This window comes from Platalea leucorodia (assembly GCF_965183815.1).
Source record: "Platalea leucorodia genome assembly, chromosome: 15".
NCBI classification, from domain to species: domain Eukaryota; kingdom Metazoa; phylum Chordata; class Aves; order Pelecaniformes; family Threskiornithidae; genus Platalea; species Platalea leucorodia.
In genome coordinates, this window is record NC_138837.1 from 242,896 (window position 1) to 270,292 (window position 27,397).

At 36.0% G+C, this 27,397-nt stretch overlaps 1 protein-coding gene across 8 annotated transcripts in view; it reads right to left on the minus strand.

Moving 5' to 3' along the window:
* RALGPS1 (Ral GEF with PH domain and SH3 binding motif 1) overlaps positions 1–27,397 on the minus strand; it is a 155,317-nt gene that overhangs the window by 83,410 nt on the left and 44,510 nt on the right. For 6 of the 8 annotated variants that reach the window (XR_014229803.1, XM_082327152.1, XM_082327147.1 and 3 more), the window contains 7 exons: positions 26,071–26,197; positions 22,838–22,945; positions 19,472–19,522; positions 14,469–14,552; positions 13,880–13,969; positions 12,297–12,389; positions 10,018–10,144 (listed from right to left, as the gene is read on the minus strand). Coding sequence is in view for 7 of the 8 variants with exons in the window: in XM_082327152.1 (XP_082183278.1) it covers positions 10,018–10,144; positions 12,297–12,389; positions 13,880–13,969; positions 14,469–14,552; positions 19,472–19,522; positions 22,838–22,945; positions 26,071–26,127 (610 nt within the window). In the remaining variant the exon portion in view is untranslated. Of the gene's footprint in view, positions 1–10,017; positions 10,145–12,296; positions 12,390–13,732; positions 13,790–13,879; positions 13,970–14,468; positions 14,553–19,471; positions 19,523–21,774; positions 21,857–22,837; positions 22,946–26,070; positions 26,198–27,397 lie in introns of those variants that run through there. The other 2 variants (XM_082327151.1, XM_082327153.1) reach the window with 2 other exon arrangements.

Here is a 27,397-nt window from a genome sequence, read left to right on the forward strand (position 1 = left end):
AATGCATTAGCCATATGTGTATTAGTTTGGAAGAACTTCGTGCTACCGGTAACTAACTACTCTGGAGTGCTTGCTCACTTTTAAAACATGGGTCACTAGGAGCATTACCTCCCTGCACTCACAGGTTGCATGAAAAGAACTATCAGAAGCTTTATGAAGATAGCAAATTCAAGATACTCTTCCAAGTGCTACTTCATGCTTGGCTTGGTGAAGGAATGCAGAGAACTTCAGGTATCCATTGCATAGATCTCAAGAATGGGGCATTCACTAGAAAAGCTAATTACAGGTGCTTTTCTGTAGCAGGAGATATGGTTACAGATACACCTCCCTAGTATACACTCATGACAGGCTTTAAATTCACGTGCAGGCTGACAGTCTTTTGTTAAAATAACTGTATTCCTTAACTTTTCTACGTAAAAGGCGAGTGATTTACCTAGAGTTGTGTCCATGTAATTAAAAAAAGTGCACGAAAGTCAGTGTATGAAGACCTGTTTTAACCCTGGAGATACCACATCTAAGAGAAGAACTTAGGCAAGCTAAGTTCTTAAATGACATTAGCTGTGCTACGCTCCTCCTCCCTGGAAAAGAATATGAGGAAGAAAAAGCCTTTTAAAGAATGCTTGGTCATAGGGACTTCACTCTTCCCCACACTTTCAGCTAATATGATAGCACTCACAGATGCTATTTTCAATGAAAGGTGAAGGACAGAGCGTATAACGGTGGGCTCGAATAGCTAACCTGTAAGGAAAATAAGCATCAGATTAAACTATCATTGAGAAACACAGTCGATAGCTAGAGAAAAACTGCAAATAGCATCGTAAGAAACCATCAGATTCTCATCTAAAGATGGGTGAAGGACAGACATAGCTGTAGGGTGGACCCAAATCAAAGTAATAAAAAAAATCTCTGGCCTACCTTAGAGAGAAATTTTAATTTAAAGTCTTAATCTAAAAATGGTCACTTCTCTCATAAGCTCAAGATGCTTTTTTCTCTTTTCTGAGGAAGAGAAATGAGATACAGAGAAACAGAGTGAGTGCTAAAGTTGCCTGGATCTGAAGAGGCTGAATGATCTACCTAAGAAGTATCCCGAGATTCTTTGCAGTCTGTAGTCTTGAAGTTCCAGAAAATAAAGCATTTGACTGATATGCAGTACTTGTCACACACAATAGTTAAGAATGGAAGGGACCTTTGGAGATCATCTAGTCCAACTTCCCTGCTCAAAGCATGCTCATCAAGGGCAGGTTGCTCAGGGCATTATCCGGTGTAGCTTTTAATATCTCCAAGGACGAAGACTTCACAACCTCTCTGGGCAACCTGTTCCAGTGTTTGACCACCTTCACCATAAAAATGTTTTTTCCTTAAGTTTAAATGGAATTTCTTGTATTTCAGCTTGTGTTTATTGCTTCTTGTCCATTCACTAGATACCACCAAGAACAGTCTAGTTCCATCTTCTTTACAGCGTCCAATCAGATTTTTATAGACATTGATAGTATTTCCCCCCTAAGCCTTCTCTTCTTTAGGCTAAACGATCTCAGCTCCCTCAGACTCTCCTCCTGACAGATACTCCAGTCCCTTAAGCGTCTCTGTGGTGCTTTGCTGGGCTCACTGCAGTATGTTCATGTCTTGTACTGGAAAGCTCAGAACAGGGCACAGTATTCTAGATGTGGCCTCACTGGTGCTGAGTAGAGGGAAGAATCACCTCCTCTTGACCTGATAGCTACACTCTTCCTAATGCAACCCAGGATGCTGTTGGCCACCTTAGCTTGACACCCATCAGGTCCTTTTCCAACTAGCTTGCTTTCCAGCCAGTCAGCCCCCAGCCTGTACTGGTACACAGCATTACCCCTCCCCAGATGCAAGACGTGGCAATTCCCTTTAACCAACTTCCTGAGGTTCCTGTCCACCCAGTTCTCCAGCCTGCTGAAGTCCTCTTGAACGGCAGAAAAATTGTCTGGTCTATCAAGGTCTCCTTTCAGGTTTGTATCATCTGCGAATTTGCTGAGGGCACACTATATTTCATTGTGCAGGTCATTAATGAAGATATTAAAAAAATATCAGACTCCATATTGAGCCCTGAGGCACACTGCTGCCCAGTGGTATCCAGCTGGAATTCATGCTGCTCATTACAACCCTTTGAGCCCAGCAGTTCAGCCAGTTTTCAGTCCACCTCGCTATCCACTTATCTAGTCCATACCAAACTGCAAGTTTGTCACTGAGGATTGTGGGAAACAGTGTCAAAAGCCTTACAATGGAGGAAAGAACCAGGATTTTGGGTGATAGGGCAGTGTGGCTAGAACAAGAAAGCTTGGTGTATCTACACTTAGATTTAACAAATTCACTAGCTAAAAGAAGTTGGAGAACAGAATAGTTTAGAAAATGGAGGAGAGAAAAAAAAAAGATTGTGCTGTTGTATCATTGGCCAAGAGCGATGTTAACAACAAGAACTGTGGCTCAGCTGGCTGACAAAGAAGAACTGAGGATATCTGACACATTCAAACCAACTGGGGGTGGGAAGGAAGGAGTGGAAAGGATACAGAAAACAAGGTCCAAATTAACAAGAATATATATCCAGTTGTACCTAACAAGTTAGTTCCTATAATATTTTAAAAGTCATATTTACATCATAATAAAATAAATACTTTGCAGAAGTGTTGTAGGGCAACATTTAAAACATACAGATTTACTGAAATGAAAGGCATTGGAAAAAGTTGTCCATGTTACTACACAGATTCTATTCAGGAAAAGTATTTACCAATTGGACTTTGCTTGGCTCAGTGTGGACCATCAAAGTAGGACAACAATAAGGACCATATCATTATTTCATAATTTAGCTAAGGCTTGGTCAGATAAGCCCTCTAGAAAATGGAAGGGGAAAAAAAAAAAAAAAAACCAAACCCAAACAAAACCCACATCCCAATGCTTAATGAGGTATTTTTTGCATAAAATTTGCATGAAAATTTTAAACAAACCCAGAGGCTGGCACATCAAAAACAATTAAACATAGAGAATTTGGAACTTATACAGTGAAGTAAGTTATTGGCAAGTATATTGGCAGAATCACAGATTTGCAAAATTTCACTATGCCTATTCTTTTTCAAATTCACACAACGGAACTCAGTTTTCAATAGATCCACCATTTCACTACTATAAACTGTGAAAGGTCTTAGTTTTTCCCCTGTTTCTCTAATTATTTCCAGTTCTTTCAGTTACATTCTTGTTTCATCACTCCCCAAAGAAGTACATCTCTGACAACACTATGCTGCCTAAAAATCACATACAAAACATTTCCTATAATTTGCAAAAGCATATCAGGTGAGTTTATACAGAAGGGGAGAACTGAAGCACAATTGAGAAGAGTTCTAACAGCTTCAATTCTCCTCTACTCCTTCTTCATTTCAAAAAGTACTGTAAAAATAATTCTGAAACTGCTAACCTCCTAAGAACTTAGGTTGCTTTTCAGACTCTGAAATATTTCTACCTTTTTCAGAACAGTAAAGAAAATGCTGTTAACTAATACATTATCTGTGTATCAGGAACTAAACAATGGGGCTCCACCTATAGCATTTAGACAAAAGGCTATATCACAAGATTTAAGTTACTTCAGAAGACAACTCGTTATTCTATTTCGTGCAAGTTCTTTCCTGAAACTATTCTATTATAATTCAAAGTTTTCAGCATTATATTATATTCCAAGGAAAAACAAAACAAAACACCACGACTCAGTGAAATCTGTAGATTGTAACAGAACATACCCATCTTTGTCCTTTCTATAACGTACAGATACAACCTAAAAGATCACCTACAGTGAAGACAGGAAAAAGCTGTAGCTAGTGACTGCACCCATGAATTTTCAACACAATGTGACTGCTGTTTTTTCTTAGATCACACCGTGGCTAAATGCTTCCAACAGTCCAGACCACAGCATTGCCAATCTCATTATTTTTTTCTCTCTCTCTCTTTTTTTTTTTTTTAAAGCTTGGAAGATCTGTCTGGAAAGAAAAGAACTATTGGATGTTTTAACATCATAAGGAATATATTAATCTCTCATATTATAGCTTGAGGTTGTAAACATACTAGTTGCTGTCTCCTGTATTCATCTGGTTACACAAAGGTTAAATTGCACCACTTAGGAAGCAGGGAAAACCTTACTTTAAAAGAGCAGCAACACTGCTTAGTCTTTGCAATCACTAGGGAGAGGCTCTTTGTGATGTACGAAACCTGACATACAACATACGCAGGAGGACAGGAAGTCTAAAGGAGGTTGGCTGGACACCAGCAGGAATTTCAGATTCAACCCTGTAACTCAGTAACATGCAGGTTTTTTCCTTTCATTTTCATTACCTGTCTTTTATTAGGCTTGTAACACTTTTGCCCATTTGAGAAATATTTTCATTTTAAATTTAATTAAAACTGGCTTGGAGTGATGTCCCAATAACTGGATAGTACTAAAGCATTTCTTACACAAGGCTGTGAGCCAATTCTATAAAACCAGGGTATTTGGTCAACTTAAGCAGTTATTTAACTCCCCAGCACGTTCTCCAGCGTGTCTCAAACAATCTCAGACTGCCCCAGATGGAATGAGAACTGATATCCCACAACTAAGTAACTGTCTTGCAGTGAGAGACAAGAGGCTCTACAGCATGAAATGGGAGCCCCATGAACTCTGCAAATCTTCAGAAACTTCTTTACTCTCATTCAGTGTTGTAAGTTCGCTATTTACTCCTAACATAGATCTATTAGTCTACTTGTTCATTTAAGCAGACAGATTAAAGAAGCTTTTCCATACCTAATATTGTCTCCCCCAGGAGATATTTATTCACTGAAACAAGTCCCCTTTGAATATTCTTTTTGGATAAACTAAACATTCCTTCACACCTGAAATTATTTTCAAAGAAGTTCCAATAACTCATACCAATTTTTCAATGCCTTTTTTTTCTGTATGGCCATTAGGGATGGCCATGAAATTTATTTAATAAGAAATATTTTACATAAGCAGTGCTGACTGTTATCCACAGGAATTTGTGCTAGGACTCATGCTGTTCAACATACTCGTAAGTGACCTGAAAATGGGAGTGAACAACGGAGCAAAAATCTGCTGATGATATTAACTAATTGAAGGGAGCAAAGAGAAGGGCTGACTGAGAGGAACTGCAGAAGGATTTATGAGACAGACTGCTTGGACAATAAGACAGGAGATGAAAAATCTACAGACAAGAGAGACATCCACAGGAAAAAAAGTCCCAAATTCCCATATAAAACAAAAGGAGCAAATAATTGCCAATAAAGGCAAGATCTTGGGATTAAAATAACAGTTCCTGAAAACAACTTCCTTTTTTGATTGCTACTAAACTTTGAGCTAACAGAATGTTAGGAATTATTAAGCAAAACACAAAAAACTTTCTGAAGTCACTGTATAAGTCTAACATGCACTTTTATCTTGCAGTCCACACGCACTCTCTTCCCCTAAAAAAGGATACAGAACTGAAATGCTGCCACGGAAGGTTGTCAAAGATTCCAAGTGGCATCTGTACAAGGCATGATCATGTAATCCAAGGACACTTCCTTTTGGAAGCAAGGTAACTGAAGATTTAGTGTGAAGACAACACAGATAATGACTGAAGTCCATAACATCAGGAGTAGCCTCAAGAAGTTGCATAAAGAACAAGGTAGGGTTTAGCTAGTGAAGGCAGAAAATGCCATGTTCAAATCAAGCAAAAGAATGTGGTACTAGACAGAGCTGAGGAAATCCTTCCCAGCCGGGTGCTGTGGATGCAAGGAGTTTACATATGTTTAAAGAGAGAGTGCATGAGTTCATGAAAGAGAAATCCATTGAGGCACTGAGGGTCACTAATACAAAGACAGCAATTCTGGCCCAGGAAGCCTATGCAGAATTCTTGAGCTCTAGTTATCCAGGTTCAGTGATTTTAAAACATTTACCCTTTTAGCTCCAGCTTAGCATCATCCTAAATTACTAATAAAGCCAGAAAACAGTTCATTATATGAATATGTAATGTAGTTTCTTCACAAAATAAACCAAAAACTTCCTGAGCTTTTCTGTTTATTTTGATCTTTTCTGAATTCTGATTTTTTTTTCTGAATTCAAATTGAATCTGAATCAGAACTGCCGTGATAAAAGAAAAATGCAGTGTATCAAGTGTATGTAATCTGTGGATGCCCTATTTGAAAAGATTTTGCTACTTCTGAAGTTCTTTGTTTACCATCTTAGTAGCAAAGTGAAGGATTTAACAGAAACAAAACTTCAGTTTTCCCACTGGCAAACCTTGAAGTCACAAATGCCTCACTCTGACAGGACAGTAGGTCTGGTGCTGCCTGTGGAGACTAAGCAAGCCAGAGAGTGCACAAAGTCTCAAAACCACTTGGACTACATTCACTAACAACAATGTGTGTGCAGAAATATTCCCAGGTGAAATACTGACAAAAAAACCCATTTGTCAAATGGCTACTTTGTATACACCACAAAAGAAAAGGAGACTATGAACACTGAACAGGGTTTTAACTGTAGGTCTCTCTTTTAATACCTCTTCAAGTTGAACTACATATATATTTATTTAGCACCTGAGAGAAACACTCATTCCAGAAGTAGGTACATGTCTTCTCTTATGTACAAAAAAGTGTTCATGGATACGCTTTCCTGGTTTTTATTTTTCTAAAAAGTCTGTTTGGTAATGCAAATTGGACAGATTTTTCCAAAATCTGCAACTTATACCAATGACAGAACCTCATTTTTTGTCTTTGTTGAAAGTCTTACTTTTAAATATGATTTGCATACTTTCTTGATCCAGAAGATAATCCAATGCTTCAGGACAGCAGAGAAGAAAAAGTATGAGTGAAAGCATCATTTAGGTAGGTTCTCAGAAATACGTATGTGTCTTACTCTTAGATACTTTCTGAAGGCTGTTAAACACCTATATGCCTATGAAGACATGGTCTCTTGTTCAGACTTCTGGTTTTGTTGTGGCCATATACCAAAGTCTTAAATTTTTTTTTTCTCTAGAATTCAGTACATAGTCTTCACATGTCTCATACTATTATCACCAAAAACTGTTTCTGAGACTGAAAGCAAGGAAATAGACCCCATTTTTTAATTATTATTTTTTAATTCTTATATATTTCTTGCAGACTAAATAAAAAGCAATCATTCCAACTTTCTGCAGGAACAGTGTTTAAAATTCTCCCACTGCATGTTCACGTTGTGTAATAAACTCTGGGGCTTAAGACCTAGCTTAGCTACCAGTAAAGTTTTCCAAAATCTTCCCTCAGGCCACAGCATGACCTAATCAGAGTCCTGGAATCCTCAGGGATCCAAGATAGAACCTCACAGGGCTTGTTGATGTACCTCAATTGCACAACATAAACAGAAGACAAGTTACATCTAAGAGACTATGAGAATGCTCAGAGCAGCACTACAGTTGATGACAGAGTACAAGTGTATAGGGAGGTACCTGGGACAATTCTTATCAGGCATGTATCTCATGCATGCAGAACATATGGTCCCTTATTGCTATATAAATTCATTAAGGATCATCATAAAAAACAGGACCTTGTTTCCCCCCAAACTTCCAGCTAGAGATGCTCCGCAGACTTAGGCATTGTTCATTACAGATGCAAATAAAGAATAAGATATATTTTATGCACATCTAATGAGAAAGCCCCACAGGGAAGAAACAAAATTCTGCTTTCAGTGATCATTAAAGCTACCAAGATTTCTATTCTTCAGCCAAAAAAACCGACAAAAACTAGCATAAACACAAAACCAACACAAAAGCAACCATCAATGGCAAGCACTAACAAAACTGCTGTGACACAGAAAGGCTTAATGCAAAGAGGCTGCATGATATGTGAAGTTTGTCCAGATGACAATTTTGAACATGCTTGAAATAAATGGAGGTGAGCTCTGGTATGTCATGTAGACATAGCCTTTTCAGACCTATGCAACAACCTTGAAGAGAAGATTAGCAGAAAAGATAGAGCATTTAATGATTTTAACCTTGACCAGAATCAAACCAAGCCTGAATTCAAACTTCATTCCTTCAAAGAAGGATGAAGACAGCTTAATAGACTAACTGGCAGGACAGCTGTATACAAATAGTACTCAAATGCATGAAAATTTTACAGTCCCGAATTTATGCCAGTCTTCCACTTCATAAATACAAATACAGTATGTAAAATATTCCCAGCTATTGTTCATATCCTCTACGTCCTAACCTAATAAACTGCCTTTTCAGCTTTTAAATCAGGCTGTCCATGACAAGAGATTTGTCAACAAGGCTTGGCACATCTGTTTTCTTCTCTAACAGTTTCTTGGTAAAGAATGAAAGCAGTTCTGCAAATGACAATTTGGACAGGATCTCACCTTTATGGATCTATGCCCCTTGCTTGGGGGGAGGGTGGGGGAATGGGGAGACAAAAAAACCCAAATAAAAAACTATCTCCAAACCATTTAAAATAAACACAATACACATCATGAACTTCTGAAGTACATGCACTAAAGCAACAGAATAAACAGCAAAAAAGCCAAAGGGATGAAGATTCTAAAAAGCCTGCTGCAAACTAGATTAAGCTACTGATTGGTTCGAGCACTTACACATCCACATAAAGGTTTTTTTTTTTTTTTTTAGTCCCTTGAATACTTTAAGACTACAAAGAAGTTTGTGGTGCCAAAAAGCCTATGCAAAAAGTAAAGTTTTCCTCACATATCTTTTTGAAATTCCATGAATATGTCAGGTTTGCTCACGCTACGTAAGAAGTATCACAATAATGAGAAGCCTTCTAGGAATACAACACAGTTCTTTCAAGAACTATTGTGAATCATTCCTAGAATACCTAAATTTTCTTTTCATATGTGTGGCTGTAATTGTAGACCATTAACTGGAATTCCTATGTCAGGAATGACAGCCATTCCTAGTACTTTAGGTAAAGGTGTATTTCACATTTGATTTTGTGGAGTTTACGTGGCTGAAGCACAAGGCAGAATGATGATAGATGAGGAGTTTGCATTAGAAGTGGAGTTGGTGGTTATACCAATACTTTAAAATGTTGAAGACATCTCTTTATGCTGTATTCTGTTGCTTACAAACTTAGCCAAACATTAGTGACTTGTGCTGAATATCTGTAATGGAAATTCCAAATTTAGTTTGATTTTTTTTAAATACATTTTTTCTGGAAGTCATATTTACAGAATGTTCAAAGCAATTACTTCACCAGGACCATGTTTTGCATACATGGACTGCTATAGAAAAAGCACTGTATTTGTCTTTTCTTGAGCACTAGAAAATAATGACAATAAATTATCTTATTGTTTCTATTATAACACTTACAGAAGACATGGTTAAATACTTCTTAGATTAACTTTCTTTTAAAAAACTCATCACTAGAAAGACATTCCGGTGTCTGAATGGCCTTGTTTAACAGGAATCTCGTTTTTGCAGTGTTCCTCAGGAATACTAGCACAGTTCTGTAACGGGCAGGAATTGCGAGTTAAAAGAGCCATTGGGGAAATAACAATATAGTGTGTCTACAGGAATAATACAAGGGAATACTGAAAAGACAAGTCAGTCAACTGAATTGGCTATTCAGTTTATATCTCTTTTCAAAGTATTTACGAGAAACTGACACAAACCAACAACTACAGTTTAGAGATATTAAGTTATGAGGTATCTCAAAAAACAGTCCAGCAAAAGGGAAAGCCACAGGAAGGAGGTCTTCAATCATGCTGTACTCAAAGACACTTCTGAAACCCAATGCTCTTGTAAATTCTGAAGACATCAAAACGACAGACATACTTGTCATTTCAGATGTCAGTAATGCACAAAACTTCTACAAGTCAGAGAACCTAGACAGTGTAGAGCTTAAAAATCTCCACCAGATCTAATTTTTCTAAATATCAAATGAAGTGAACCATACCTTCTATATACAGTGTTCCTCAGGTGCACAACATGCTACATTAGTGCTTGTCAGTCAAAATGAGCTACAGATAAAGTAATTGTTCACACTCACCTAAATATGGAATAGTAGGAACCATTTTTAAGCTTCTGATGTACTCTCGTGTCCTTTTATAATTATCTTCCTTAGACAGTAAATAGTCCAGCTTCTCAAAGGTGGTCTTGTCTTTGCGATTCAAAAGCTACATAGAAAAAAATTAAGGAGATCATAAAATTTTAAAAGACAAATCCGCACAAAACCAACAAATAATAATTTGTTGAATCGCCCACAGTAAAGGAAAGCATAGTCAAGTTAAAATTAAATTAATCATCATCACCCAAACCAGCACGATGTTTGAAAATGTGCTACCTGTTAAGGGGAAAAAGAAAAAGGCAATTCAGCCTCTTAAGCTATGAACAAATATGACTATTATTTCTGAATATTTTATCAAGGATCCATATAACACTACCTTCAGAGTTTTGAATAACCCCAGCAATAATAAATTTTTAGAGGAAAAATATGTTACTATAGGGTCACCAACATTCTCATAGTTTATCAGAATTCCTAAAAATCATCTTGAATTTGAAAGTAGAAATAGCAATGGAAAATGCTGTAAATAAATGCAAATTGTGCCATTTCAACAGTGCATTATTAAAAGTATGACAAAACTTTTTGGAAAAAAGTATAAGGAAAGTAAATCACTATTATACTTAAATCTCTGTTTTCTATTACTGGACTTACTACAGAAAATCAGAAAAATATTTAGCAATGCAAAAGATCCTAAAGTGACAGACGATTGAAAAGTAAACACAAAATACGCAACTGTAGCTATAAAAACACATTCCCTGTTTCAGCTGTTTTTAAAAACACCAGCAATATTTTTAAGATGATTTTAAAAGCCAATTGAGTCAGAATGAGTGTAGAATTATGGCACTGTACCCTGGCTTCTTGCAGTTGTACTTTCTGACAACAGACAGCTGTTCCATAGCACATTTCTTAATACACCTCTTCCTCTGTAAAATTCAACTCTTGTACTACAGAGTTCCTAAGCCTAGCTGTTCTGTTTCTAGAGAACTGCGAGTCTGCCCATTGTTATAAAAAAATACTGCAATGGATATACATGAGTTAACTGCTTCATTCAGTCTTGCTCAGAACAGGATTGGCTTGACAGGAGTCATCAGTAAGACAGCATTGTAAATGGGAGCCCTGAGGCCCTTTGCAACTCTGGAACAGTGCACGCCACATCATAGTTAAATAACAGCTATTAATAAAAAGTAACATAAAAAGTACAAGAGTGAAAAGATTTCAGAATAATTTTGCTGTTTTCTTTCTAAACAGCACTGAGAACTCCTTGAGGCCCTAACTCTGCACTGTATTGTATTTTTGAACTACTGTGCCAGCAAAGAGCCTTACACCTCTTTAGGTTTAAGTTCTGCACTGAATTATTCACACACTTAGTTTCACACATGAGCAATTTTCCCCTATTTAAGTTTCAACTTCATCAAGCTGCTCAAACCAGCAGGCACTTACATTTTTATTAGACTATAGCCTAATTCTGAGCAATCAAACCATAAAAAAGTTACAGGCATTTTACAGACATAATAAACTTAGGTAAAAGAGTTAGGCGTAGCCATCTTTATTTATCAGTTCTAAACAGTTAATGTGACCCATGTTGGGTGGAATACTAAATTAATGAGAATTACCTAATCCTTTGTATATTTAAAGATTACATACAGCAGGATTACATTATAATTGTGTATTCCACTTTAAAGAAATAGCAAAACTTACAGTAAATTTAAATGAGAAATTCTGCCCTCAAGAGACTGAATTTCTGAAAATGGAATTTTAATTTCTAAAATAAATGAAAACTGAAATGCACGGTACAGTAATCACAAAATTAATGCTTCTGTATCTGTAATAGATTTGTATTTGTAATAATAGTATTATATATTATTATATAATAATAATAATAATTTGTAATAGATTCTTCCTTTCCTTTTAGGCAACGTATTAATGATACACACAATGATTTGGATAATGGGATACCGATACACACTTTACACGAGGGTCTTCTAAGATTACTTATCAACTAAAGTCCTCTTGAGCATATAATCAGTGGCTTCTAGAACAGATAGGAAAACAGGAAACTCTTACAGGAAAAAAGTTTAAAAACATGCAGACATTTAAACTCTCACAAAACATGTAACAGGTTGCTACTTCTGCTATGATGGTACCACAAAAACAAGAATATAAAGAACCTCCTTCCAGAGCATGCAATTCAACAATTCAGAGGAGTTCAGAAAACCTCAGAATTCAAACAAGACAGAAAAGACAATGGTCAAGGAATAACTTACAGCCCAGGTTTTGGTCAGTCTGAAGATAGGTGCACTTTGCAGCGCTGATACCACGGACATAAGAGAATGAAGGTTATTCAATTCTAAAAGCTTCTGAAAAAAGGGAATAACAACTTTCAGCACATGGAAAAGGGAAGCAGGATTAATTCATCTCAAAGTTGCATTAAGAAAATACAATTTTTTTTCATTAATAAAATACAAAGTTTTAATCAATGACTGCAGACAACATTACCCAATGCTGTCAATGTGCAAAATTCTTAAGACTACTTTAAAAGTTGCAAATCTTCCAAATATACCCCTCAAAACAATAGGCATTTCAACTGTGAGAATACAAACTGTATTTACTTTGAATTCGTTATTTTCTAAGGCTGTTCCTTCAGGAACAGAAAATACAAAAAAATTATTTGATGCATTGATCTTGAAAATTAGTGTAATTTTGGAAATAAAAAATTTAATTACACCAAAAACATCAACCAAAGATGCTGATGACCCTTTCAGAATTAATGCAACTTTTTATTTTGTAATCTGTTTTACAGGACAAATTTTCCTCATGTCAACGTACTTTAAACTTACTCTGTGTTGACAATTACTCAAAACACATTGATCTCAAAAGAGATAATACTTTGGAATAAAGCTGTCTTACATGATAAAGCTTCATACAACACAGTTCCAGAAAGATAGAAAAATGAGAACTGCTGTCATGTAGCTTCTCTGTAAATTTAAAAAAAAAGAGGCTGGATTCATCCTTGAGTGAATGATTTACTCATTGCTCAGGAGCATTTGAGGAAGATCTGGATTTTATTGATGCAAAAGAAGAGGGGGAAAGAAAAAAAAAAAAAAAAAAAAGGGCAGTGTTTTCCTTTTTACAACCTAGCACCTCCAAGTTGACCATTCTCCTAGTACTTGGACTATGCATTTGGGCCAGGAACTTATTCAGCCTACACACACACACAATTTCACATGTACAAGATTAGCACTCAGGCCTTTGATCCAAGTGCTGCTGTCTTACTAATACTAGTAAGTGTCACACAGGGTCATACAAAACAGAAATGACCACAGGTCAGGAAGCAGGAAAATATTTTTAAAAACAAATATATTTTTTAAAAGTTAAGAATGACTTGTAAAACACAGTGCTCAAACTCATTGAAATAGCTGAGCTTTAACAGTGGTACTTTATACCAGCAACTACATGTCACAAGTAGAAATACAAGTCTCACAACAGCCATTTTAGAAGCAAGAGATTTCTCTTCATAAAAGATAAGTTTGAATGGGAGGAGACAAAAAATAGAACAGTTTACAACCATGTTCAGCGTTGGCAACATGTAGCTAGCCATCAACAACACAAACCACTTTTAAACTCGTCAGGCAAAGGTACCAGACAAGTTACACTGAACTGGGTAGTTTTATTTAACCAAGTAAAAACAATAGTGTCATACCTTTATCTTATTCCTGTGGTACAACGTTGCAGATATGCTAAAAAAGAATGTTACCCTCTGTAATCCAACAGTGGTTCACAGAAGTAGTGCAGAAACAAACAAAAGGAAATAAGATTTTGAATGATAGTACCAGAAATTTGCACTTACTTTAGCTATTTTCACAAAATGGCTCAATATTTCTGCCCTTATTTTTAAGGTCTGTGCTGTTAATATTTCTCGTACAACCCAAAAACTGACCTACAAAGTAAACACATATAATTTAATTTATTTATAAAAAAAGGACTTTATTAGATGACATATTTGTAAACTTTCATGATTCTCCAGGGAGAAAACAGGGTAAGGAAAGAAAAGAGTTCTGATCCCATGAATTCTCATCTGTAGAGCTGCAATTACCCAAAAGCATTACCACTGAATATAAGAAGTAGGTAGAGAAGTGAGGCAACACTAAAATAACTGAATGAGCAGGTGAAACACAGAAAAAGAAGGAAAAGAATTGCTAATGTCGTACCATGACACATCGGCAAAAATTATTAGGAACTAATAATTAAGAACAAACGGTCTAGAGGAACAACATGAAAATGTGGACAAAGCAATTGGAAACAGGATCTGCCGTTTTAAAATCTTAATCTTCATTTAGAAAAATATTCTTAAGTTTTAATTCATAGTTCTATTTAACTTTATACTCCAAGACAACTGTCAAACAGTACCTGTTCATCACAATAATCAAATCATTTACCTGGTTAAACCTCCTAGTAAAGGCAACAATATTTGGAGCAAGGATATGTTTTTCTCTCTTATTCCATCCACAGCTGGCTAGTTCCTAGGAAACACATTTTAAAATTGCCTTAAAAATCAGTAATGTTTAAAAACATTTGGAAGTGTAAAAACTGATACATGACAGAAGCATCTATCAGATAACTGCTAAAACCAATCCAAGGCACCGATTCGATGACAACTAGTCTAACCAAACACTTGTTTTCCTGATGTACGTAAATGATGTGATTCATATCTTCTCCTGATACTAGAAAAAACAGACATCATTATAAATGTTCAGATACAGAGAGACTAAGCAATCAGCCACAACTGATGTCTCTGAAGTTTCATTCTGCATTGATTATTTCAGTCTAGGGTTCCCTCGTATGAGCAAATCAGCAGATACAGGAGTAAAGACTTTGCTAGTATATAATCTTATCTGGTTCAAAACTGAAGCTAAACATATCCATAAGCAATATTAGAAGTAGTTAAAGAGTACAAAATTCAGCTGTACAGCTAGAGGTGGTAACCTAGCTATTATTCTTGAATGTCATCCTCATTATTATAGGTAGTAAAACTTCCATGAATACCCCCCAGTTTAGCATATTCAATCTCTAATTTTTTTTAAATTAAAATGTGAGATCTAAAGCATTTGAAGAACACAATTTTGGAACTGTAATATTGTTTTTTACAGTAGTTACAAACTAATGTTAAAAAACCTGAAATCTCAGTACATGATACTCAGACCCAGAGAATCTATCATTTGAAAAAAGCTGGACAGTAACAGTCTTAAGTCTGAAGGCCTTCTGGTCAGAAGGTTGGGGTTAGAACTCTTCGGGTTTTTTTGTTTTTTTTGTTTTTTGGGGGGTTTTTTTGGCTGTTTTTTAAGCCGTAAGAGTTTAGCCAGGCTTGACTGAAGTGTGGCATGTACTTAAAAATATAGATTAGTACTTTGGTGCTAATAAAGCAAAAAGTTGCCAGTAGGCTGCAGAGTTCAGTCACAGTATATGAAACAGATTTTTGAATGCTCTTTCATTACGGTGACTACTTCAAAATCAACCCAGTTCAAAATAATAAGAAAAAATCATAAGTTCTGTAGTATAGCCATAACCACAACTAATCAACTTCAGTGCATAATAAAATCCCATTGCTGTATGGCAAAAAATAATCTTTCACTTAAACTGCAAAATAAATAGTAGAAGTTCCTGTGGGAAGTATAAAGTAATTAGAAGAGCTAAAAAGCATATTAATGCTTTTCTCCTTTAAGAAACTGTATTAAATTATGCATCAAAAGAAATTTGATAGTATAACTACAAATGTGATTTAGCTAGAAAGAAAGTGTCTATTTTCCAATAGTTACTTGAGGCAGTTACAAATATATTTGGACGGCCTGGCTTTTTTTAACTACAGATTCAAGTTACCACATATCTATACAGTCTTTATATTCAGATCTGACAAGTGGTAGATACATACATACTGGAAATGAGTTCTCCATAACACCAGTTCTAAATCACTCTTCTGTTTTTAGAACCACAAATTTCAGTTTCAATCAAAATGTTGTTCAACTTTCCAAATGTACACTATTAACTTTAGATGCCTTCACATGAAAAGGCAGAGAGTCAGCCAAACAGAATTCTGCCTCTAAAAAGCACTTCGTGCGTTCTGATAAATGGAACACGCTCTTGAGATGTGGTAGTCTGCATGTTCCTGTCTGAGCACTAGGAAAAGCATTTCCACTTCCAAACGTATTCTGTATCCCAATCTTCCAGCATTTAAGCCTTCTGCAGATAAAAATCCCAATTTGCTTCTGTCAAGACACAGACTCTCCACATGATTGGTACACATCTGGTCTTAAGAGTCTGGAAATTATATGTTTATGTGGAAAAATCTCAGTCACTCTACATTTGTCAGAGAAGTGGAAGAGGTCAGTAACCTAAGGATATTAGAGTTGCCAGAGGGCTAGCAAGCAATGATGGAAAATCCTGTGCATGGTAAAATCATTTGACTAGCTTTAAAATTTGGACTGAATAGGAAGGTTGATAAGAGTAAGTGCTCCAACATGCCCCTGCTGAATTTTTTTATGCTGCTAAAATGTACTGTGTTCTAGTATTACACTTCATCTTTTTTTATGGAAGGATGCAGGCAATTTCTTCAATGCACAGTCACAAGAAAAACTTTCCAATCAAGTGTGCAAGAAAACCCTGAAATGTGTGGAGATTGCAACTTCCAGGACTTTGAAAAACAAAAAAAACTAAATAAAGTTACATAGAAACTAGAATGAAAGCATAGTTATTCCTGCTGGAGAAGAAAGAATTGTTAATCAGATGTCCTCTTACTGAACTCTTGCAAAGTAACATGCAGATGTGTTTTTTAGTAATAGCTCAATCGAAAAGCAGAAAAAAGCCTCAGCAAGTCCTACGTTTAAATGATGTGTGTGTGTTTGAGATAAGACTTGGCAACCAGAACTCTAAAATCTTAAGTCTTTCCATCCATGCATAAGTTAATGTTAAAGATTAAAACCTGAAGAAAAAACAATATAATGCTCTTCCCCCAAACACAAAATTCAACAACAGATAACTCACTAAAGCAGCCGGCCCAATGGTTGTGCACAGTTCTGCCCTGGAACCTATGTTGCTATGCAACATCTAGCAAACCATTTCAACCTCTTTCTAGCACAGGAAACTGGAAGCTTTCACTCTTATTCACATACCAGTGTATTTACCACCACTTCCTGCACACAAAAGCTGACTCTGCAGAGCAATTGTGACCACCTTGCACAAGCCAGTATGAAAGGAAAAGTAGGGACCATAACTCTGCCTTCACCATACCCAGTGATGTAATAAAATGAGTACATCATGAAACACAGGCTTCAACCAGAATATTGGCCTTTCCTTCTTCCATGCAATAGAAGGCCACCAAAGGAAGACTCTGACAAGGTAGAATTCCAGTGTAAAATGGCAGACAACCATCGGCCCATCAACAATGCAAGAGCCAGTCATCTACGTGGAACCCTGCAGGCCTCAAAGGAGTAGTTTATCAAAGGGTATCCAAGCTTACTGACACAGAAGAATGAATACAACTTAATTTAAAAGGCTACCAGGCCTCAAACAAATGCAGACAGTTACAGACTATACATTAATATTTGATCTGACCAGAAAATTTTAGCCTTCTTAGTCTAATAACTAACAAGAGGCAGGTAGATGACAAATACACAGACTATATCTTGCTTTAAAACCTAGTCCTACAGCTGGCAGTATTTCAGGATAGAAACTGTTGTTTATTTTTGGCAAACAATTAAATTACATTGGTAATTCCAATAAGATGAAAGTCAGAAAATACAATTAAAAAATAATATTTTATGGCAATCACTACTTATATACAGACCTGTATTCTAGCAGAAGCTGAAAATATGACATTAGGTTTTTTCTGACCATTTTTCACTAAGTCACATCTATCTACCCATCAATCAAAGTAGCACTTCAGGAAATTTCACTTCCAAAAGGCAAAATGAAGCAATGACAAAGGAAAAGGAGAACAGCAAATCAGTATTTTGTTTTGCTATAAAATTCTATGGCACAGATATTTCATAGCAATTAAAGCAAATGCAAAATTCACTTAAAATATTAACATCTTCAGTTTTGTATTTTATTTTGTATTCATTCATCTCCTCAGAGTATCACTTTCAGTGAAACCTCCATTTTGTTTAATGGATGTTTTTCTTAGCAAATTTTTCTCATGAAAAAACTATCTATGTATCTATTTGTAAATATTGATATTTTTGTGTTAACAGATTTTTCTACAGGTATTGCTGGTTTCTTACTGCATTGTTCATTTGCCATTTTTTTTCCCCGCAGTAAAGAAAAGACTGCACAACTGCCTGGAGAACACATGTAATTTCAGAAGCATGAAAGTGTTTTCACCTACAAAACTGTCTTGGTGTTCTTGAAACAAAATTAATTTATCTGACAGGAAGGACAGACAACAGATATAGGATTTATTTTCCTTCCTATATCTTCTCAAAATAGAAGGCTGCTAATCTCTCTGAACCACTGTAATATACAACAAGTTGTTTTGTTAGTGACCAAATTAGATGAACTGAGCTTCTACTAAGAACCTTCTAAACTGGACTGCCCTTTCTGATGTTGTCAAAAATTCAGTTCTGCTCATATTATGGGGTTTTTTTTCCTCTTTATGTATTCATGATATTCCACCCAGGCACAAGAAGACAATAAACCATAATGGATCTAAGGACATGTTCTTGTATTAAAGAACCTGAAGCTGGAAACAGACAATTCTTGTACCTTTTGCAGAAAATAAATTTATTTCATCAAAATACTGAAATAACATATCACTTTTATGCAAATTTAACATATTCTGAGAACTACCTTCATTCTTTATTTTTCAAGTTCTTATTTCTGATTTTCAAATGTCTATGTTAACTTTGACTGCTTCTTCTCAACAGGCCTCAAGTTTCTTTCCATGTCTTTCTTAAAAGGTTAAAAAATTAAAGGACACTAAAAACATTAACTTTTAAGGGTTTGGGCTGATTTATTCCCTCAGAATTGAATCTTAAACATGATAGTACAAATTAAAAAGTTTACCAAGAGGCTGATGCAGCCTAAAATATATGCTATGACTAGAGGCTTAAGTCAAACTCTGAAATCAGATGTGAACTGAAAAACATGAGCAGAATGGAGAGTAGAGAATTTTCACATTTGATAAATTTATCCTGAAGAAACACTCAACACAAAGCAGGACAAGACAACTTCCAGAAAAGCACAGTCATCTCCTTTGGCAATAAATGACAAATCAAAGTAAATCAGGCTGGGTTACAAATTCACAGTGCTAACAAGGAATAAGCCTAGAAGAATATTAGTGCAGTGCACGAAGTTGAGCACTTTTGAAAGAAAAAGCATTATTTAAATGGTTACATTTCCTCAGGCACTGAATTCCAAAGATGTAAACAGATAGTTTAAGAAAACCTACCTCAGGCTGTATAGCTTTAAATACTGGCATATCCATCAATGTAATCTGGCTCTGCAATAAAAATAAAATTTTAAATAATGTAATACAAAGAGGTATCATGTATTTACATCTGCCCTTCAGTAACTACAAACCATACAATCACATTTTCTCCATAGACCAGAACTGACCAGTCCTGAATTTGGCCTCCCCTGTCCACGCTGACACACCACAAGCAGGAACTCCACCATCCTGAGTGGCAATATGTCATTATATTCTCTTACACTTACCGGCTGTAACTAAGTGAAGGTTTTCAGTACCTGCAGCAGTCTAAGAGGAAAAAAACTGTGTTTGAGAGTCTTACTGTTTGGGCCCTTTATTGACATAACAGGAATGGCAGGAAGAATTATTTGCCTTTCACACAGAAAGCAGCATACATTTTACATTCACTGGGTTGAAAGGCAATAAAGCATTATGACATGTTAATTAGTTATAACTGGAATATGCTTGGGGTCATACACAGATTTTCAGTCACTGATGAGTGTGTCCTGATAAGACATTGTAACGCTATTTCAAAGCCAATGATTTTGGAAAAAAAGCATTTATAGAACTTTTTTAGCATCTGAGTGATAAGATACTTGAATTGCTTCAGTGATAGAATGACATTATAGATTTGGAAGTTACATAAATTATGTTTAACCAATAGGTACTTCAATGATACTGTGAGCATATAAACCTACACAGCTTCGAATGTTGTAATTTACATGATTTAATGTGTAAAAGAAAGTGTCAAAGAACACTTCTTTGGATCTTTCCCCAGCAAAGCTTCTCTGTTGGCCATTTTGTTACGCTAAACCTAAAATAGCAAAAACTTAATAATCCCCCGTCAACGTGCTCATTTGATTCTACCAATTAAGAATGATAACTATCTATTTAAATATAATTTTAATAAGGTTTCTACTATTAGTATGATTCCTCAGACATGAGCCTAGAAAAGGTAATGAGGCCCATAAAATTTGACAGACATGAAAAAAATTTCCTTCCATAAATGGTTAATTTACACTCTCTAGTGATCTCTTGCTTTTATATTATGCTAAGTCAAAGATTTTGCCACAAAGCCCTAGCCAAACACTCTTAGCAGCACTCAATTTTGCTATTTATACTTCTGAAAAATGTTTGGATATTTGCAAACTCAGATGTCATTAAGATCTCACCCTGCTCCTAGAAAAGCTGCAGTCACAAATGCCTTTTTGCAACTTTTTGACTGTCTCCTAATAAGATGTACAGCAGAGGTTCCAAAAAGCTGACTATAAGCCCTATTATGTGACATTAACGAAGAAATTTTCACCGAGAATTATTAATCGTTTCAACAAGACATGGGTTCAATCAAAATCACCAAAAAGGTTAAAACAAAATTCAGTAGTATTGACAAGCTGCTGGTCTTTTCATTATACACGTGATTACCACCAGGGAATTTCTCCTCTGCTGCTTCTAAATTTTAAAAAGGAACACAACACACTAAATTTGGAAGTGACCTTAACTTGGCTCCATTCCCTTTCTCTAAATGTTTATATTTAATACAGCAAACCCATCCTCTACAGATCTCTCCCCGATGTCCACTAACCAAATTGTACTAACTACAGTAAACTCAGACCTATGGGTTTTTTCATTCTCCCCAACTGAACTGTTTCAAGTTATTTGAAACAGACTACCACAGTCTTGAGTAACAAGAAATGGTATGTATAATTTACTGGTTGCTATTATTTACTGAAAAAAGAAATTATCTGCTTCCCTGGATGGAACAGAAGCAGTAAACATTACTTGAACTGTTGACAAAAAAAAAGAGGATCAGGGTAAACCAATGAAAAGGTTTTAATGTGGTACAAGGAGAATAGCTACTCTGGCTAAGAAAGCCTTGGTGTTAAAAGTTTGTGTGACCATACTAAAATCAACATCAACAAACAAAACAACCCCAAACAAATAGCCCTACCACTAGGGTTTACGTATGATCTTTTTCAAGCTTCACTGCCAGTCCTACAGACACACATTTCAATTTTTGGTTTCTTTGGGGGTTGGTGGGTTTTTTGTTTGTTTTGTTCATGGCTATGGGTGGAACTGGAGAAAGAAAAGCAACTTACCGAAGTTTGGACTTCAGAGTTCAAAGACATGTTGCAACGATATCGGGGGGGGGTGTGCGCATGTGTATGTTTTTAAAGTGTACCATTAAATCAAGACCCTCATCAACAAGCTTCCATCTCAAACCAACAGCAGTAGGAATTATGAACATAACAGAAAACTGATGAGTTGTAAGTTACGAGCAACCTCACCTTGACTTGATCATTTTATAAATACAGTTCCGAGATCACCACAAATTCAGTTTTGCTGGTGTAGACTATACAGTATGTTCTGGGTTGTCTTTGGACTTAATATTCAGTCTCCTCTGATGAAATTAAACATCTCTATTTTTGTGTGATTTTACAGGCCTGTCTTAATTGTGGATCTGTTCATTCCTGAAGGTAGTCCTTGGCCATGGATCACCTGAACTTGGATGAACAGGAGCAAAAGCATCAGGCCACTTTTTAGCTGAGTTGATGCAGATTTGCCAACCAAGTATTTTTGTATTTTTACCTAACAACAGCTCTCATCTGTGTACTCTGTATCAGTGCTAAAAAAGACTTACCAGAATTTGTTCCAAAGTGATGAACTTATAGGAATAATGTAGGCATATCCCCAGGACTTTTTTTGTGAACAGGTATTAAACGATCTTACGCCAAATGAGGGAACCATCATTTTGATGCCCGGAATATTAATGAAAACATTGAACTAGGTTCAATAGCTTTCATCCTCAATCCTTCCTGCTCCCCAACAAGTTAACATATAAATTAAAAACAAGGGGCCAAGCACAAGAACTGTATTGGACTTTTGCCAAAACTGCAGTTCTGCTTTCAGTTTAGTACTGAAAACTTGTCATTAAGGAATGCAAATTGTTTCCTCCCTACAAGCTTCTTTCCTGCTTTTAAGAAACCGATTCTTCTGAGAAACCGATGTTTCAGCAGAAAAGATGAGTATTTGTAATTTCAATTAAAAAAAAAATTAATCAGACTGTGGATAACTAACATCTTTAAACCTATGCTAGGGTCTTCTAAAACACTAGAAAAAATTCAAATTACTTTACATGGAAAAACAAATATGCTGTGTCAGGTCAGTACTGAATGATTAAATCCCAAGACATGTTTATTTTGTTAAAGTTTAGATAATCAGAGATTTGTTTTCAAGAACATTGGAAGTTCATTTAGAAGATTTTAAGAAGAAAGTTTCATGTATTTTTTAATATTCTGCAAGCCCTGAATATTATACCAGCTTAAATGCAAAAATAACATTTCTACTTACAGCAAACTCCTCAGGAGTTACTTTCAACACATCAAACACAACTGCATCGTAGCTTTTATTGGCATAATCTGAACTTCGCCCTTCCAGAGAATCTGAGCTGCTACTACCCTACAAAGAAAAAAATAGGAGGCTTATCTGCAGAATGATGAATTTCATGTCAAATTCAGAAAATAAATGTCTAAAAATATTAAGAAATGATAAGAAAATGTATGAACTTCAAAAAGCTTCTGACGCTGAATTATAAAATTTAGTTTAGCACGGTTCACAAATGTTTTCAACTAACTTTCCTCTGCAAAAACTATACTGACATACAATTTCAGCTCTATGAAATTTCCAGCTTCAGAAAGCCATTTTTAAAATTATAGACTAGATAAAAGAGCTGTCACACAAAAGAACACATATTGGGATTTTGAAGATTCATATTCAATGGAAATTTTAAAATTAAAGATGCAAGATAAAGAGTGGGTAGATCCAAATCATGCTGCTCTATCCATAACACTATAAAAAAGGAAAAACTGACACGTCCTGAAATTTAACCCAACGTTAGCTCCAAGGTATTTTAGTACTGTGTCTTGCCTTAAATATTGGTGCCTTGCGTTCCTTTTGAAGTTTCTGTCCCTGGGCTCAGATGCAGGCACTTGTGGCTCCTTTTCCTTTCTTCAGGAATAATGTGATTTAATAACAGCAGCATTATTTTTCTATTTCTTATTTTAAAACTGCATACCGAATAAAAATATAGGCACGTAAAGTCTTAAGCCCTTACCTCACTGAGGTCATTTGTTTGGTAGAAGAATGCTGTTGTCAAAACAAGATGTTTCTCATCTTAACTAAGGGTGAGGTAATTGTCACTTGAAATTAACTTGGTAGCAAAGAACTAGAAGGTGGTTGGTAAATGAGATGCTGATTTTCCCCTCCCCCTACAAAGTATCTGGGCAACTACTGATTAGGAAGCCTGACATTTGTACTGGGCAAACCCAAGAAGAGAATAAAGGGGAATTAGTAGAACCACAGATAGGTATGCCGTATCAGGAAATTGCCAAGTTTGGCTTTAGAAGGAGAAGCATTGCCTCAGTATCTACAGACATGTGGGTAAAGCAACATGATTAATGCAGTCTTGTTGGACTTCCAAAAGATTTTTGACATGGTTCCTCACTCCAAGGACATTAAGGAAACTACACAGCCCTAGCATAGAGACTATCCTTACAATGATAAATAATTAGTTAGAAGACAGTAGTTACAAGCACTGAGAATATGTGAATCAGCAGAGAATTATGCATGGGTAAGTGATGATTATTATATATTCAACAACCTGGAAGACAGTGAACAATGAAGTGACAATTCGTTGACGACTATGGATCTTCATGTTATTTATTCAATGTGGTAAAACAAAAAACAAAACCTGGCAATGAAAAACTCAAAAGGGACTTAACAAGACTTGGTAAATCTGGAAAAGAGAAAACATCCAACAGAGTATGAAGATGCTCCTTTATAAAACCATGATGCACCCAAACTTGCAATACATATGCAGTATTAGTCTCCATCTTAAAATGGATATCAAAGAACTAGAAAAGTTTCAGAACTAGGCAACAAGGATGATCACAGGTATGGAATGGCTTCTTTACAAAGAAAGACTGGCTATGCTAGAAATCTTCAGCTTGGAAAAGAGGCAGGGGGTTGCAGGGGGAAGTACAATAACTAACAAAGTACGCGAGAGGAAAGACAGGAATGGTCTTTCTTTGCTTCGTCTAACACCAGGAGAAAGGGTTATCAGTTAAAATTAGATATGTATTTTAAATGAATAAGAGGATACAGGTCTTCACACATCATACAGTTAAGCTGAAAAACAGCTTGTTATAGGATTCTGTATAAACTAAAAGATTACACAGATTCAAACAGGGGACTAAGTAAATTTACAGAAGACATATATTGAGAGAGAGCAAACAGGACCTTGCCCTCAGGAAGTCCCTGGGTTGCAAACAGCTGTGACCAGGATGGTACCAGTGGGATGCTTCCTGTGCTTGCACTGCTCTTGTGCCCTTCTTCAGGCATTTGGTATTGGCCACTATCACAGGCAGGATAATGGATTAGAAGAATCTTTGGTTTGACCCTGGAGACTTTTTATGCTCTGATCTATGACAGATATTTCCGTTCTGAGAAAATGGTGTGCAAAAGTCTTTTTTTTTTTCTTAATTATTTTGAAGAGGAATTTCAAAATGGGGTGTTTACATACCCCATTCAGAATGTCCCCCATCTTGAGAGAATGAAAAACTATTTTTGTTAGTCTGAGGGCATTTATACTATGTTTGAGAAAATTATCTTCTGCAGGGCACAGCTGTATTATGTATTTTTGTTTTGTTATAAGATTTTTAAAGATCAGCTCACAGCTGATTTGTGTCATGAAAACCAGGACAACTGCTTTGATAGGGTCAAGTTGAGCGTGCAAAAGGCACCATGACGATGGAAAAACTTCCTTCATACAGCTCTTCAGCTGTCTTAAGAGATGAAGAAGTAGAATTTTTCAACCAGGGAAGAATTTCATCAAAATGTTACCTTTTTAAAAAGCAAAAAGTAGCTCCAGTTGTACATTTTCAATGTGTTTTACTGGGCAAGCTTTATTGTAGCTGATTTATAATATTTCATCATAATACTACATGAAAGTAAAAAACCAGAAAAACTCAGTAGTGTAACTAATTCCCAGGCAGTCCTCAGTTGGCTCTCCTGGACCTACAAACACAGGCTGTTAGCTGTGCACAGCAGCTCAACACAGAACTAGGCAGCTTTTGGAAATAGCATGACGGAGCTGCCTGGTCTCCAAAGGATACAAAGGGTTAAAATGAACAAAATCTTACTGAGCACTTTCTTGCTAGTAGACTAGTAAAGTCCAAAAAAATTCAACTGGAATATTTCTGATTGGCTCCATTTAGATGGTATGATACATTACATTGCTCTTAACTCATTAATAATAAACGGCTACTGTAAGTTACAGAGTTACACTTCAAAAATGCTATTTAAAACTAATCTAAATGAGTAATCATCATGAACAACAATAAAAAAAATAGGTTGTGAACACTCAGAACTATGGAGCATTCTCAAATTACCCTGTTGTCAAATACTACACCATTCATAAGAAAAAGGACTGATATGACTGGTAGTGGAAAGGGCTTCTGTAAAAGTTGAAATAAGCCAAACTTTCCATTTTGACACAGGAGCTAACAAAAAACAAGGAACTGTACCTCTGGAGTGGCAGAGGTGACCATCACATTGGCCATGAGGTCATTCCTTTTATACATGCTCTCCCCAAGACACAGGAAGTTTCAGCTCATCCAGCACTGGTGAGACAACATGACGAAAAGAGAATTCCTGCAAAGCAAATGTATTCATGCAAATAAATAAAATTAAAAAAAAACAACAATACAAGAGATTTCATTGTTCTTTCTCAGAGAAAAGAACTTCAGAAACAAGATTATCTTAGCAGCTAGATTCTCTTTTCTCTTTCAGGTACCAACTGTGAAAGGGTATAACTGAATACTGCTAAAGCTATGCCAAGTCCTTATCCCCACTTCCAATCAACTCAAGAAAGGTATTAAAAAAAAAAAGTATATTATTTGTCATTTATGTTTAGGTTTTATATGACGTCCATGCTAGACAGTATTCATCCAGAAACTGCAGGTTACCATAACATATTTTGAAATAAGAAATCCAAGCTATTAACTGACTGAAAAAATGGTGCTTCCTCACTTTTCCCTGCTCATCACTTCAATTAGTCTCATAACTGGCGATTTAAGTCCCACTGTATCTTTCTAATGTGCAAATCCTATTTGCAGCTGCTTAGGCCTCCACTAATATCTATCCTGACAGGTGCACCTGAACGCATTTTATGGCAGGCCCCAAAGAACAGAAGCTTTCCAGAGAAGAGAACCAGACAACATCATCCTTCTTAGTCGGAAGGATGAATCGCAAGGATCTCAGCTAATCCAGCAACAGCACTGCCTGAAGTGAGACTTCTTCCAAACTGGATTAAGCGGACAGATGCAGTTCCAAATTGGCTTAGGACTTCACATATGTAATATACCTTAAGCTTCCTCCAGAAGCCAAAAGACGGGACTGCAAAAAACTGAGTATGTGGTACCATGAAGAAGCTGCCTTGACCCACTTGGAGCAAATAACCCGTTCCAGAAATACAGAGAGTTTAATGAAAACTAAAAACAAAACAAAACAAACCACCAAACAAAAACCACCAAACCAAAAAACCAAAACAAACCACAAAAAATCCACCCCAAAACCATATTACAGTTCTGAGTTAACAAAGCCATTGATCACAACAGTAACACTCGTATCTAAAAGAACTATCAATCTTGAAATAAAGCACAAATAATTACGAGACAGCACATTCTTGAGTATTGAACAAAGATAAGTTTTTATAAAATATTTATCTCCCTGATATCAGGAAATCAGATTTCATCTTCTTTGATATATGTTAATTATTGTACACTAAAGGATACGTACCATATGGACAAAGGTGGATATATAATTCCACAAATCTAATTAAGTTCCATGTCA